The 13835-nt window shown below is 41.8% G+C and overlaps 1 protein-coding gene across 1 annotated transcript in view; it reads right to left on the bottom strand.

Annotated features, from left to right (window-relative positions):
- The window catches only part of AOX1 (aldehyde oxidase 1), a 129356-nt gene that overhangs the window by 28402 nt on the left and 87119 nt on the right, over positions 1-13835 (bottom strand). The window contains exons 24-27 of the mRNA XM_006889140.1: positions 8642-8728; positions 8267-8458; positions 5748-5975; positions 2673-2768 (exon numbers count right to left, since the gene is read on the bottom strand). Of these exons, the coding sequence (XP_006889202.1) occupies positions 2673-2768; positions 5748-5975; positions 8267-8458; positions 8642-8728 (603 nt within the window). The remainder of the gene's footprint in view (positions 1-2672; positions 2769-5747; positions 5976-8266; positions 8459-8641; positions 8729-13835) is intronic.

Here is a 13835-nt window from a genome sequence, read left to right as displayed (position 1 = left end):
AAGACCCTCTATGAGATGGATTGATTCGGTGACTGGGGTAATCGGGATGGGTGTGTCAGAGGCAGTGCGGTTGGCGCAGGATAGAGCAGGGTTTCGGGCTGTTGTGCTATGAGTCGAAAATGACTCGATGGCACATAACAACAAGAACATCATAACTGATGGCAAATCAATTCATCACTGTTGCAGGTGGGACTATAGAAGGGAGGAAAAGGTCATGATTGAGCTGTTAACATAACTGCAGAGTTAAAAAGTTACGATTGTATACCAATGAAGGAATTTTTCTTTTCAAAGAGAAGAGCGAACTGGGGTGGGGGTGGGGTGGGCGAGGAGAAAAGTGCAACAGTGAATGAATGGAAATCCAAAATCTCTGTAAATGTTCATTAAAGTTAATTTAAAAAAGGTAGTAAAATAAAAAAAAAGTTACGGATTGGTTCATATCTAGGTAGTGGTCAGGTGTGACTCATAACCTTTGTTCCTGCAACACTGTTGAGCTGGATGCTCAACTACTTTTAGATTAGATAACACTTGGCTGTTTTCTTGGAAGTCTGAAGATAAAACTGTGGCAGCCCGAATTTCTCTGGGATTTTACATTCAGATATATCTTTCCTGAGGGCAAATTGCTGTCCCCCGGGCTTGCCTGGACTTGTCTAAGCGTAGCCACATTACTGAAGTGACAGAAAGGACTCAGATGGTGTCTGAATTTATGTCAAGACTCAAAACGGAGTTAGGGCTCCACAAACCAAGTGCTTCAGAGTTTAAGCTCTAATGCAGGGATAGGCCAAGTTGAAACTTTCAAACTTAGAGGAAAGGAGAGGGAGAGAAAAGAGAAAGGCAGAGAGGGAATATATCAGATAATTGATTTAGGGTGTAGCCTGAAATCTGTCGTTATCCAGGACCACAGGAATCTGGAGAGATCTGCTTTCTGGCTTTCATTTACCTTAATTTTAGCAGTCTGCCTCTTTCCCTCTATTTATTCCTACTTGTTTATATTTTGTTAGCATTTACTGTTCACTGAGCTCTGGAAGTACAATCATCTGGGGGAGGGAGGGAGTTGAGCTGTTAACCCAAAGGCTCTGACAGTTTGAATCCACCAGTGGCTCTCAGAGAAAAAAAAAAAAAAAAAGGCAATCTCCGGTGTGAAATCTAATTTGAGGGCGTGGTCAGCTACAAGTTGGTCCTGACTTGACAATGAGGACTTGGGTGTGGGTGTGGGTGTGGGTGTTTCTGTTCTTTCAAGTTTCTCTAGCAGATACTTAAGGAATTTAATCAAAGGGAAATTAAAAGGAAAGAAATGAAATAGAAGGGAAGAAGAGGGAAAAAAATCAAACATTCTAATATTTCCCCAAACCCCCCAGAAAACCTCTCAAGATATATGTGGGTATGGGTTTCTTTCTGTTTCAAATGTCAATCTTCAGATTAATGCCATTTCGTGATTAAGTTTCCCCAGAAAGAGGCAAAATGGGGGGTGGGAGGAGAGATCTGTTTTACTGCTTTTTGGTGATGGTGAGAAACTGCTGGTTCATAGAACTGGGAGGACTGAGCAGAATGAGTGCTTTCTCAGGACCTTGGCACTTTATGATTCCACCAGAGTCCTCTCTTATCATCTCCCATTTTCTTTTCCCATTTTGCTACATAGCATCCCAGCTACAGTTTCTTCCTCTCGTTATCTTAATATGATCTTCAGGAAAGTACTTGATTGGCCTTGCTTGACTTTTCTTCAGTTCTTGAAGCTGGGGAATGGGGTTGGGGGCTTGAGGAAAGGGTGGGAGTAGGGAGGGAAAGGAGTGTTTGGAACTGGAACCAGCTCCCAGACATCGTTCCTGTACCATCTGTGGCAAGTATTCCAAGGGGGCTAGAGGGCTGGATAAACCTCATGACAACCTAGTCAATTTGCTACCAAGTTAAAGTTATTAAATGTAAATGATTAGTATCTCCCTGAGTTAACATTCTTTCTACCTTTTTTTGGTGTTAAAATCCTTTCTACACATCATGAAATGATCATAGTTGATGAAACAGTCCTTATTCTCAAAATAAAATAATAGCAGCCTTGTCCAGCTCAGTCAGTATGGAGCACTCCCACAGGCCTCCACGGGACTAGTTGTTATGTGCCATCAAGTTGCCTGTGACTCAAAGTGACCCTATGCACAATAGGTCTGAACCCTGCCCTGTCCTGAGTCTGATTTACTGCCTCTGACACACCTAACTCCATTATCTCAGTTAGCCAGGTTCTTCCCTTCTAGTACTGTCTCTCTACTCTTCTAAGCATGATGTCCTTCTCTAAGGACTGGTCTTTCCTGGGAACATGACCAAAGTATGTGAAAAATAGCTTCAAAATCCTTGCCTCTAAGGAGAAACTTGGTCTCACCCTCTCCGGGACAAATCTGTTCTCTTTGCAGTCCATGGAATGTTCAACATTCTTTTCCAGCATCACTAAAATAACCATTTGGATCAAGGTTGTTACTCTTAAAAAACAACCCAGCCAAACTCCAGATGTATGTGCACATGTATCATGTGTGGATTTCTACCATATCATCTGACATGTCAGATGCTTTTCAACTAGTTAGGACCCCAAGGTTTATATACAGGGGGTTATCAATTACCTTACAAGATGAGTCCTTCTGAATGTCAATCATTCCCAATGTATCGTGAGATTGGTGACTGAATTTATTTACCTGTAGCATTTTGGTGTGGATCCCTTGTCCCAGTTCATTGCCTCCATGTGTGACCAACACAGACCCATCAGTGTAGATGTGAACGAGAGCAGCTGCCTAGCAAAACAACCCAGAATGCACAGCTCAGCAAGTTGGCATTTAGTGAGGTTCAATGGGGGGAGAAGGGGACTAGTGAAACACCAGTGTTATGGGGGGCATCAGAGAGGCAGGCCCTCCTGCTGGGATTCTGAAGACAAATCCCCTGTTCTACACAAGTCACCTGTAAAGATCATTCCTCCTTAGGAATCTGGTTTTAGTAGGAGGCATTTTGCTCACGTATGGAGTTGCATTATTTCCAATTGTTTTAAAGTCTTCCTCTTGCTTAATTCTGTGACAGCTAAACTGGTTAATCCAAACTTTTAAGACACTGGACCAACTCTGCACTCAGGTGGGTATTATAAGATGGATGGGATGTGGTCCTGCCTCAAGCAGCTCACAATGTGGAGGGGGGATAGGCTGGACATCAAGTCGCTGTAGTGAAGAATGAGGCCATGCATGTGGCATAACGGGCTCTGGGAGACCAAGGAGGACAGATCTAACTTCCTCTATGGAATGCAGGGCAAAGTTTCCACAGAAATCTTGAGAGGAAAGTTATGAAAGGAGAAGTCTCGCCAGTGGGTGGAAGCTCCTCATTGTTTAAAGGAAAGTCTGACTTCTTGCTGGGATGGATGAGGACTTTTGAGATTTGAGGAGTCCCCAGATGGTGCTAAAATGTAAGGTCCTGTAAAGTTGTAGGTTTGAGTATATCCAGAGGTGCCTCAGAAGAAGGACCCAGAACTCCACCTCTGAAGAGCCAGCCATTGGAAATTGTGTGGAGCTCAGTTATGCTGTGACGTAGATGGGGCGGCCACGAGTCAGCTTTGATTCCCTACCAACGGACTTTTGGGACTTGGTCTCTGCCAACATGTCCAGCTTCATCCCTGCCACTTCCGGCTTTGTCTCTGAGTCCTGCTTCTCCACTGCTCCTTCCTGATCCTTGTTCTTCCATATGCTCTTCTCTCTTCCCGGCGTGTTGCTCCTTTTGACTTGTCTTCTCTGTCTGCAGATCCCACAGTCTCATTCTGTGAAAACTTCTTTGAATGCTTCTCCTCCCTACCTTGAAAGGATCAACTGTCCTGTCCCTTCTCCAGTTCTTTAGGAATTAGCTCTTTTCAGAGGGTCCCAAGGGCCCCTGGTTCTAGCCATTCTGCAGTCCTGTGAAGAACTCGGAGCAGATCTGAGTCACACAAAATAAATGTCTGCCAATAGAATGAATGGAAAAGTGATGTTTTTCCTTCCAGGAGGAGAAGGAATAATTAAGGCTTTAATCCTGTTTGTGGGGGAATGTCTGGAGGCCCAGCGATGGCTTGGAGGAAGTCTGGGAGCATCAGAGCTTGTAGGGCTAATGACAGCATTTACAGACTGTGGAGCTTTTGACTTGTTCTGAGGACAGCGCTGTTCTCACCCAGTGCAGGGGGCAGGTGTTCCGGCTGACTTGTGAGTCACCGTCTGACCTGGGATAACCTGTGTCAACTCCCAGCCTGGTGGTTCTTGGGTAAATCAAGTTAGAATTCTGTGGAAAACTGGAGAACTCTCATATAGATATTTAAAAATCACTGCATATTTTAAAGATGCTTTCTTAGGTGTAAGGAGCCCTGGTGGCATGATGGCCTTTTGGGGTGCGATGAGAAGCTGGCCCTTCTGGATGTGAATTATAGCAATGGCAGGGAGTAGGTAAGGTTTTGATATGGGACAGCCAGCTGGGGTCTCTTATAACCCAGCCATTGATTCAGCCCAGGAATGTGGACATGACATTTAACCTGCACCTCTTTCTAGAGTGGTTAGAGTGGACATGAATACAGAGACCTACCCTGCTCACCAGAATAGGGTTAGCTCTGAGGGTGCCTAGGGAAGCGGGGACGGCTGCCCTGGATAATGTACAAAATAAACCAGGAATCCTGCCAAGTGCTTTCTATTTGCTGTCTCATCTATCCTCATCAACTCTGACAGAGTCATTGTCATTCTTATTTTATAATTGAACAGAGGCTCAGAGCGGTTAAGCAACTTGATAATGTCAAACAGTGAGGAAATGGCACGGCCAAGCATTCCTCAGGTGCTTAGATTCCAGTTTGCATGAGACTTGAGACCAGGGCCTAATTCCCTAGGAAGGATTTTCTTTGATGGGGAAGTTTCTGTGATGTGATATGATGTATGTGATGTGTGATGTGTGTGTGTGTAACTGATAGTGATGTGTCAGAGGAAGAATACTTTCAATGGTGTTCACACAGGAAGATCTGATGCATTAAGATCTTTCCAGTTCCTGTTGTTTCTGCTTCTGATGGATAGTAATGAGAAAGAACAACCTCTCCCAGTTTTTAAAGCAGCTTTCCTGAATATGACCTATTGGGATGCTGGGAAGACTTCTGTACGAGCCTTTTCTGTTTAATGGACTCAGCTCTACACTACCCTCCCTGTCCCTTCTTGGTCTGTTATAGACTTGCTTATGAGTAGCAGATTGGAAGAGTTTTTGGATTCACTGTAAATGATACAGATTCCTGGAAGAGGAGGGTTTTTAAAATACATGCTGATCTGAATGAAATGAAATGACTTCTCTGTCAAGACTTTGTGGGTATAGGGCGGTATGCTGGAGGCATCTGGGTACTGATCAGGAAAGGGCCCAAGCCTACTCAAGGCAGGAGAGCCCTGAGTTCAGTCAGCACAGCACCATGGGCCTTGTGAGCCCGGCTCCCCTCTTGAATAAACAGTCCTTGGGCACCTATATTCCACCTTGTATGCTCACGTCTCATACTTCCTAATGTTATTTTCTTCCACTGAGAGTTTTTCTACTTCATAATGTAAAAATGGTTTGCAGATGGAGGGCTTTGCTGAAAAAGTCAGTTTGTTTCTGCCAGCAACTTGGAGGGTGGTACTTAATGCCAGGGAAATGTCATATTTTCCTACATTTAACACAAAATCTGATAGAGTCAGGAGTGCCTCTGACATGGGAGTTACTTACTATGGATAGTTTCCTAATAATGCAGAGAAACAGAATCTTACCTGATGGTAGCTTGTTGCGGCAAAGCCAACTGAAAACTTCATAGGGACAATAGCAATGCCTTTCTTCTTCCAATAATTCTTCTTATTGAACTCTTCCACCTGCAGCCTTCTGCTGTGGAAGGAAGACTGGACCAGACATTCATTCCAGCATCTGATCAGATTCTCCGGGCTGAATGCTTGTTTGTAGATGGTCTTATCAACTGTCTTGTACATGTTTTTCTCCCTAATCTAAAATAGATGGGAAATTTAGTCAATAGACATGTTGATGTTGTGTACTGTCAAGTTGAAACAAAAATGACTCTCTGGTGGGTTTTCAGAGGCAGTTAACTGCACAGGAGGAGACTGCCCATTATTCTCCCATGGAGTAACTGGTGGCCTCGAACCACAGGCCTTTGGGACTGCAGCACAGCTTGTTGCCACTGGGCTACCAGAGCCTACTGAATAAGTATGACTGGCATATAAATATATGAAAAATTGACTGAAAAGATATATTTGAAAATGCTCCCATTAAAGTATAGACTTTGGTGGATGAGGGGTGGGTGAAGGTTGTATAGGAAGACAAGTAAGGTCTGGTTCTTTATCTTGGATCAAAAAAAATAATAGGATCTATTTCTCATCAGTTTATTCATGCACCAATCAGGGTCTATCCCCACCAAAAGTGAATGGTGATGAGTAGTGACTGATCTGTGAGGTACACATGGTAAGATGGAGTAGCCTTGGCTGGGAGAAGAATTTTCTTTTCCCATGAAGTTCAAGGACTGCAGTAGAGTTGGCAGCTAGCTCATGTCTATACTCAAGCAATTTCTTGTCATGATGGAAAGTTTGTGCCAGAAGAAGACCCTCTGAAGGTTTTATCTTGGGTAAGATCTCCTGGAAGGTGCACGTTATATACTGTACTAGACCAGAAAGAGGCTGCTGATGGTTACTACAGCGTCGTTTTAATAGTAAAACAGTGGGCCACAGCTCGAGTATATATTGACAGAGAAGTGGTTGAGTAAATAGCAATACATTTGCATTATATAACACGAGTCACTTATGAAAATGAATGAAGTGGATCTTTCCATCATTGTTAGGTCCCATCAATTCAGTTTTGCCTCACACCACCCCTATGTACCACACAATGAAACACCGCCTGGCCCTGCACCACCCGCACAGTCCTTGCCAGCTTTGAGCCCCCTGCTGCAGCCACTGTACCAGTTCTTCTTGTTGAACGTCTTTTTCATTTTTGATAACTTTCGACTTTTCCAAGCACGATGTTCTTCTCCAGAGACTGATGCCAAAGCATATGAGACAAAGATCTACAGACAAAGATTCTACAGACTTAGGAAGATGGTCATGCTATATTGTCACGTAGAAAAGTCGAGGGGGAAAAAAAAAGAAGCCATATGTTTAATATGCTTGTTTTGGTCAATAACTGTGGGTGAGCACATGTATTTATGTCAATGCTTAGAGGAATGTAAATGAGTGGATAAGCAAGCAACTTTTTGGTGCTATTTTTATGTCGTATGTTCATTTTGTGTCAACTTGGCTTAACTCTGAGGCACAGCTGTTTGGTCAAACACTGGTGTTGGTGATACTGTGAGGGTACTTTGTAGATGAGGTTATCATTTACAGTCAGCTGATTTTCAGTAAAGGAGATTACCTTTGATAATGGAGTTGAAGTGGTTAAGAGTAAAATATAATGTTTCCTGTGGGAGAAGGGGATCTGTCTCAAAACTGTAGCATCAAATTCTGTTTTAGTTTCCATCCTGCTGGGTTTCAGACTTGTCAGGTTTTGCAATCGTGTGAGTCAACTGCTTAAGTTAGGGTTCTTTATAGGTATATATCCCGATTGCACCTACTTAGCTAGAATTCTGTTATAGAGACTTTTCATTTCAATTTGTTCAGTATTGTTTGAATTGTAAAAAGTATCTACTTTTACCCAAAAAAGAAAAAGAAACATTTGCTTAAGGAGGCATCCCTGGGTGATACAGATGACTAAACAATTGACTGCTAATTAAAAAGTTGTAGGTTTGAGTCTACCCAGATATGTGTAGGAAGAAAGTGCTGGTTATATACAAAGGGGATAGGAATCATTCAATGAAAACCCTACCAGTCCCACTCTGACACCAATAGGATCATCATGAGTCAGTGACAACTCCGTAATAATGATGTTTGAGGGGAGCTCTGGTGGCCTAGTGGCAAGAAGCTGCACTGCAATCCCAGAGGAACACGGTTCGAATCCACCAGATGTTCTGCCAGAGAAGGAGGCGCAATATCCTCCTGTACCAGTCAGATCTGATTTGACGGTACACGCACACAAAATAATAAAAAATTTAAAAAAAAATAATGATGTTTGTTTAAGGAGAAAGGTAACAAGATGAGGAAGGTGCATTCTTTTAGATGACATTTTATTTGGAATTCTGAATTGTGGCTAATTTGTGTGGTTCTTCCAGTGTGTTTCTCCAGACCAGAATACCTGATCCCCTATCCGCTTTGATTCTTCAGCCACCTTGGTTCTGACTCTGCTACACCCTTACCTTTTCTGGAGGGAGGCCACATTTAGCTGCCACAGCTGTGATGCAAGATTCTGTTACCAGGGTTCCTTGGGGGAAGCCAAACCCACGGAAGGCTGTGTTGGATGGTAAATTGGTCAGGCATGCACGTCCCCGGAACCGGAGATTGCGAATTTTATATGCATTTTCCATTTTTAAGATGAGATATTCTGTTACCTAAAGTAAAAAAGAGATGTTCACATATATTGGACAAGTCTTTCCATCTTTTCTCTAAAAGCCAGGAATAGGATTGCACTGCTTGGGGAGGTTGCTGAATGCTTGAAGCGACATGCTGCTCAGAGATTCATCTTGCCAATTAGCATCCTACTTATGAGCGAGCGAGGTTTCTGAAGCACATACCATCTCTGAGTCATCCAGCGTGCAGCCTCCGTTAATGTAGCACTCAATGTCCAGAGCTTTGATGCGCCCGCTGTTCATGAAGCCCACCTGTCACCAAACAATAGACAGTTGACTGCTATGTTTATGATTTACATGCCAAGTGTGAGCCGTAGCCCAGCTCAGGATTGAAAGCAGGCTCTGAAAGGGTGGATAGAGAATGAACACTGTATGGAACAGAGGAGGGAGAAAACTGTTTAAAAGGAATTCATGATTAGGCATTATATGTAAGATAATGGTTCAGAATAAGAGGTTTCTTGCAAAGAGGACTGAGGGAGGGGGAAGGAAAGGGGGAGGGGGAGAGAGATAAAAAGGAGGGAAAGGGGAGGGGGATGGAGGGAGGAAAAAGGGGAGAGAGGGGAAGGGAGAGGGAAAGAGGGAGGGAAGAAATTGTACAATAATGAATGAGTATTTTTTTTAAAAAGAAAGTTAACTAGGGGGAAGGGAGGCAGAGGGAGGAAAATGTGCAACAATAAATGAATGAAAATCCAATTTTTTGGTAAACTTTTGTTAAAATCATAATTAAAAGAAAAAAATTTAAAAAACAAAAAAGAGAAAGTAGGCCCAGTGCCCTGCCACTCCGTGTGGACCACGCCTGGCCTGTGTTCAGGGCGTGCCTCGCAGACACCCCTTCTGACCCAACGCGCAGGAGCTCTTTCCTCTCAAGATGTAATTTTCTAGCTTTACGGCCAGTGTGGAATTCTCAAGCCCTTGCTTGTCTCCTGGGATGTAATTGCCATCCTTTCTTCCTTAATCTTGGCAGATTCGCCTTCATTTCCCCCCCCTCTCTTCTAATTTCATCTGTGGTTTCTTCTGGAAAAATGTCTGGGACTCGAGAGTGTACTGGAATGAACCCCAGAGTATCTTGTTAGGAAAAAGTCTCTGTCTGACGTAGAGGTCTGGGAATGGACATGCATGAGCGGCCCTGCTCATTTTACTGAGATGGAGGGATTGAAACCATCTAGATGCATAGATAGATAGATAATGTGTGTATAATTAAAAAGATATATATATGAAATTAAAAAGATACTATATTATATATTTATAGATTATATTTATTACATATTATATTTTAATTCATAATTAGATCTTATATTTTTATATTATATTTATATATTCTATATAAAATGTACTACATATACCAAATGAAAAAAAAAATATAAATGGAAGGAGGAGTGGCATCCAATTCCTAAACAACATGCCTCTGGAAACTCTATGAACTTTGATAAATATTGATAATTGTAGGGGGGGCTTTATGCCTATTGTTCATAGGATTTCTATGAGTTGAAGGCAATTAACAACATATATATAAAATGGAAAAATATGGTGAGCTCTGGTGGCCTAGTGGCAAGAAGCTGCACTGCAATCCTAGAAGTACATGGTTCGAATCCACCAGATGCTCTGCTGGAGAAGGAGGAAAAATCTCCTCCTGTACCAGTCAGATCTGACTTGATGGTACACGCACACAAAACAATAAAAAGAAAATAAAAAAATTTTTTTTAAATGGAAAAAATATATAAAATTTTTAAAAAAGAGCACATCTCCTAATATCTTCATCTCTGGTGGCTTAGTGGGTAAGGAATTGCTCTGCCAATTCAAAGGCAGGTGGTTTGGATCCACCAGGGTCTTTGAGGGAGAAAGATGAGCAATTTCCTCCAATGTGACATACAGCCTCCAAAAAACCACTGGAGGCTCAGCTATGAATTGGTTCTGACTCCATAGTACATAACAACAAGATTATTTAGTTATAAACTGGAGGGTGAGAGGGGCTGGGGAGAAAAAAAAAAGACAAGACATCATTCAGAATGATTTTGGGACACACATAAATGAGCTAATTTGGTTGTTACCATTTTGGAATAATTTAGGGCAGCTTTTGCTTTTATGATGGTGCCACCCTTTTTCTGCTCTTTTCACCCCATTTCATCTGTACAATTCAGATTGAAAAGGAAAATTCCTATTCACTTTTTTCAGTTCTAGGTGTCTCTGGTTGGCTGGGGTCAATAGTTGAGTTCTTGAATTTTGAGGTTTGTGACTACCCAATAGAAGTTGGCCCAACTACTTGGAAAAGTCAGCCATTGAAAATACTCTGGAGTGGAGTTCTACCGGGACATATGTCAACTGGAATTAACATACTAATTATTATATTTCTACCAAAAAGGCTGCCCCAGACCTTTTCACCTTCCTAAAAACAAGGTTAAATCTAGAGAAACCACATTACCTTTGGATAGTAAATCACAGAGCCACTAGGAAATGTAGAAAAATCCACACATTCAGAACTTAAGGTAGTTTTGGAAAGTAAGAGGGTCAAGATTATCTCTGACTTTTCTTGAAGAAAGATTTTATTGAGTAAAATAGTCACATAAATAAGGTAAGACAATGATGAAATTACTTAATATAAACATCTTGTGAATTTTGAAGAATCTGTTTAATTTTGTACATTAAAACTTATGATACTAATTTACAAATCATCCTTAATAACCAAAAATATTTCATTAGGTAGGCTGAGCAAGGAAACACTTCATGGTTCAAAAGGGTGTGTGTCAAGGTTGTGTCCTATCTCCATATCTTCAATATGTATGTGGAACAGATTATCCAGGAGACTGGCCTCTAGAGGAGAAATGGGGCATCAGGATGGGAGGAAGATTCATCAACAATCTGTGCTATGCAGATGACACAACCTTGCTTGCTGAAACTGAGTAGAACCTGAAATGCTTTCTGCAGAAAGTTGAGGACTGTAGCCTTCAATATGAATTGAAGCTCAACATCAAGAAAACAGAGATTCTCATCACTAGGCTGATTGGCAGCATCATGATAGATGGTAAAGAGACTGAGATTGTTGACAGCTTCAGTTTGCTTGGCTCTTGGAAATTAAAAGACCAATTGCTTTGGGAAAGTCTCCTGTCAGAGACCTCTTCAAACTACTGAAAAGCAATGATGTCAGTCTGGAGATTAAGGTGAACCTGATACGGCCATGGTCTTTGCAATTTCTTGCTATGTATCAGAGAGCTGGATAATGAGTAGGGATAATAGAAAGAGAGTCGATGCCTTTGAGCTGTGGTGCTGGAGAAGAGTGTTGAATATAACATGGACTTCTAGGAGAACAAATAAGTTCATCCTGAAGAGGGTGAAGCCAGGCTGCTCCTTGGAGGTAAGGATTCCGAAGCTTCATCTGACATACTTTGGACATGTCCTTGGAAAGGGACGTCATGCTTGGGAGGTTGGAGGGACAGAGCAGGAGAGGAAGACCCTCGATGAGAGGTAATAGAGGCCACAAAAGAACTGAGTAATCTAAGGCAGTGACAAAATCAACCAGGAAATGTAGCTTTGTATATGCTGTGTATGCCAGAAGCCATTCTCCCTTAAAACATTCCATTGTTGATAAGAGCTCAATCACACCTTTCTAAGAAGATGGCGCCCAAAGCCAAGAAGGAAGCCCCTGCCCCTCCCAAAACTGAAGCCAAAGCAAAGGCATTAAAGGACAAGAAGGCAGTCCTGAAGGGCGTCCACAGCCAAAAAAAAAAAAAAAGAAGATCCGCAGGTCACCCAAGTTCTGGCGGCCTAAGACCCTGAGACTCCGACGGCAGCCCAAATACCCCCGGAAGAGCGCCCCATCATCAGATTTCCCCTGACCACTGAGTCAGCTATCTATGAAGAAGATAGAAGATAACAATACACTTGTGTTCATTGTGGATGTCAAGGCCAATAAGCACCAAATTAAACAAGCTGTCAAGAAGCTCTATGACATTGATGTGGCTAAGGTCAACACTTTGATTAGGCCTAATGGAGAGAAGAAGGCCTATGTTCGACTTACTCCTGATTATGATGCTTTGGATGTTGCCAACAAAATTGGGATCATCTAAACTGAGTCCAGCTGGCTAATTCTAAACATAATTTTTTCTCACCAAATAAAAAAAAAAAAGCTCAATCACAAGTTTGCAAAGTAGTATACTTCCACTTTAGTGGAAGCTGTGAGAACTGGGACTTGATGGGACTGCCTTGTTTTTCAGTCTGACGAGTTTTCTGCTGTTGGCAGGGTGCAGTTTTACCACTTTTCTCTTTAGTCATCACTTACTGGCTGTTGTTGAGTTGGAACTCACATATGGCTGATCGTCCATTGGATTTCTGAGGCAGTAAATCGCATGGGAGGAGATTGCCCAGCTTTCTGCCGAAGAGGTGCTAGTGGAGTTGAACTGCAGAGCCGTGGCCTTTGGGTGGCCAGAGCTTCTCCCTGCTGACCACAGCCCCCAGAGCTCCCTTCACTCTCTCTTAATGGGAGAGTGCTTTCCTTCTCTGAGGTGTTTTTGCCTTATCCAAGCTCCTGCTTTTGCAAGTTTCACTGTGTTGTCAATTAGATGCAAAAAGAGTATTTAAAAAAGTGTTTATGTTATAATTGCAAAAACATGTAACGAATCTGATTAGAAATATTTTAAATTATTTCACTAATAAGTACATTCTTTTTTTCCCTTCTGCAAAGAACTTTTGTTACATTTTCATAACCATTTAGTAGAAACACTTGTAAAAACTGGTTTTGAGTCAAATTGTCAATTGTTTTCTTTTCATTTTTGTCTAAAAACAATTTTTAGAGCCAAGAAATACAACAAATATTGTTCATCTATAACAATATTTGCAGCTTCTGTCAGTGTCCTTGCTTGTATTTGAGGGTGAATTGATATAAACTTTTGTTTCTTTAAGCAGCATTATGTTTAAAAATAAAATTTTAACTGTGTAAAAAAAAATTTAAAAAATTTTATTTTTATTGTGATTTTAATGAAGGTTTACAGAGAAGTTAGATTTTCATTAATTTACTGGTACACATTTTACCCCTTCCTCCTTCCTGTTTCCTTCCCCAGTTCACTTTTTTTACAAGTTATTCATTCACTATTTCACAATTATCACCCTCACCCCCATCATCACCCCCTACCCCCCAGCCCCGCCACCTCCCGAGTCCTCTTTGCAGTGATATACCTCTTATTCTGGGCTGTTGTACATATAATGCCTAATCATATATTCCTTTTAGATAGTACTTTTCTTCATCAGTTCCAATGTAGTGGTCACTATCCACTCTTATCCTATTCTCCTCCCAACCCTCCATGTTAGCCCTGCTTTATATCAGCGGTGCTATGCAGTATTTGTCCTTTTGTGACAGAGATATATTATT

Source organism: Elephantulus edwardii, unplaced genomic scaffold (genome assembly GCF_000299155.1).
Source record: "Elephantulus edwardii isolate Elephantulus edwardi_28Jun2011 unplaced genomic scaffold, EleEdw1.0 scaffold00075, whole genome shotgun sequence".
NCBI classification, from domain to species: Eukaryota; Metazoa; Chordata; class Mammalia; order Macroscelidea; family Macroscelididae; genus Elephantulus; species Elephantulus edwardii.
The sequence above is the reverse complement of the archived record's forward strand: the minus strand, read 5'-3'. Positions and strand labels throughout refer to the sequence as shown.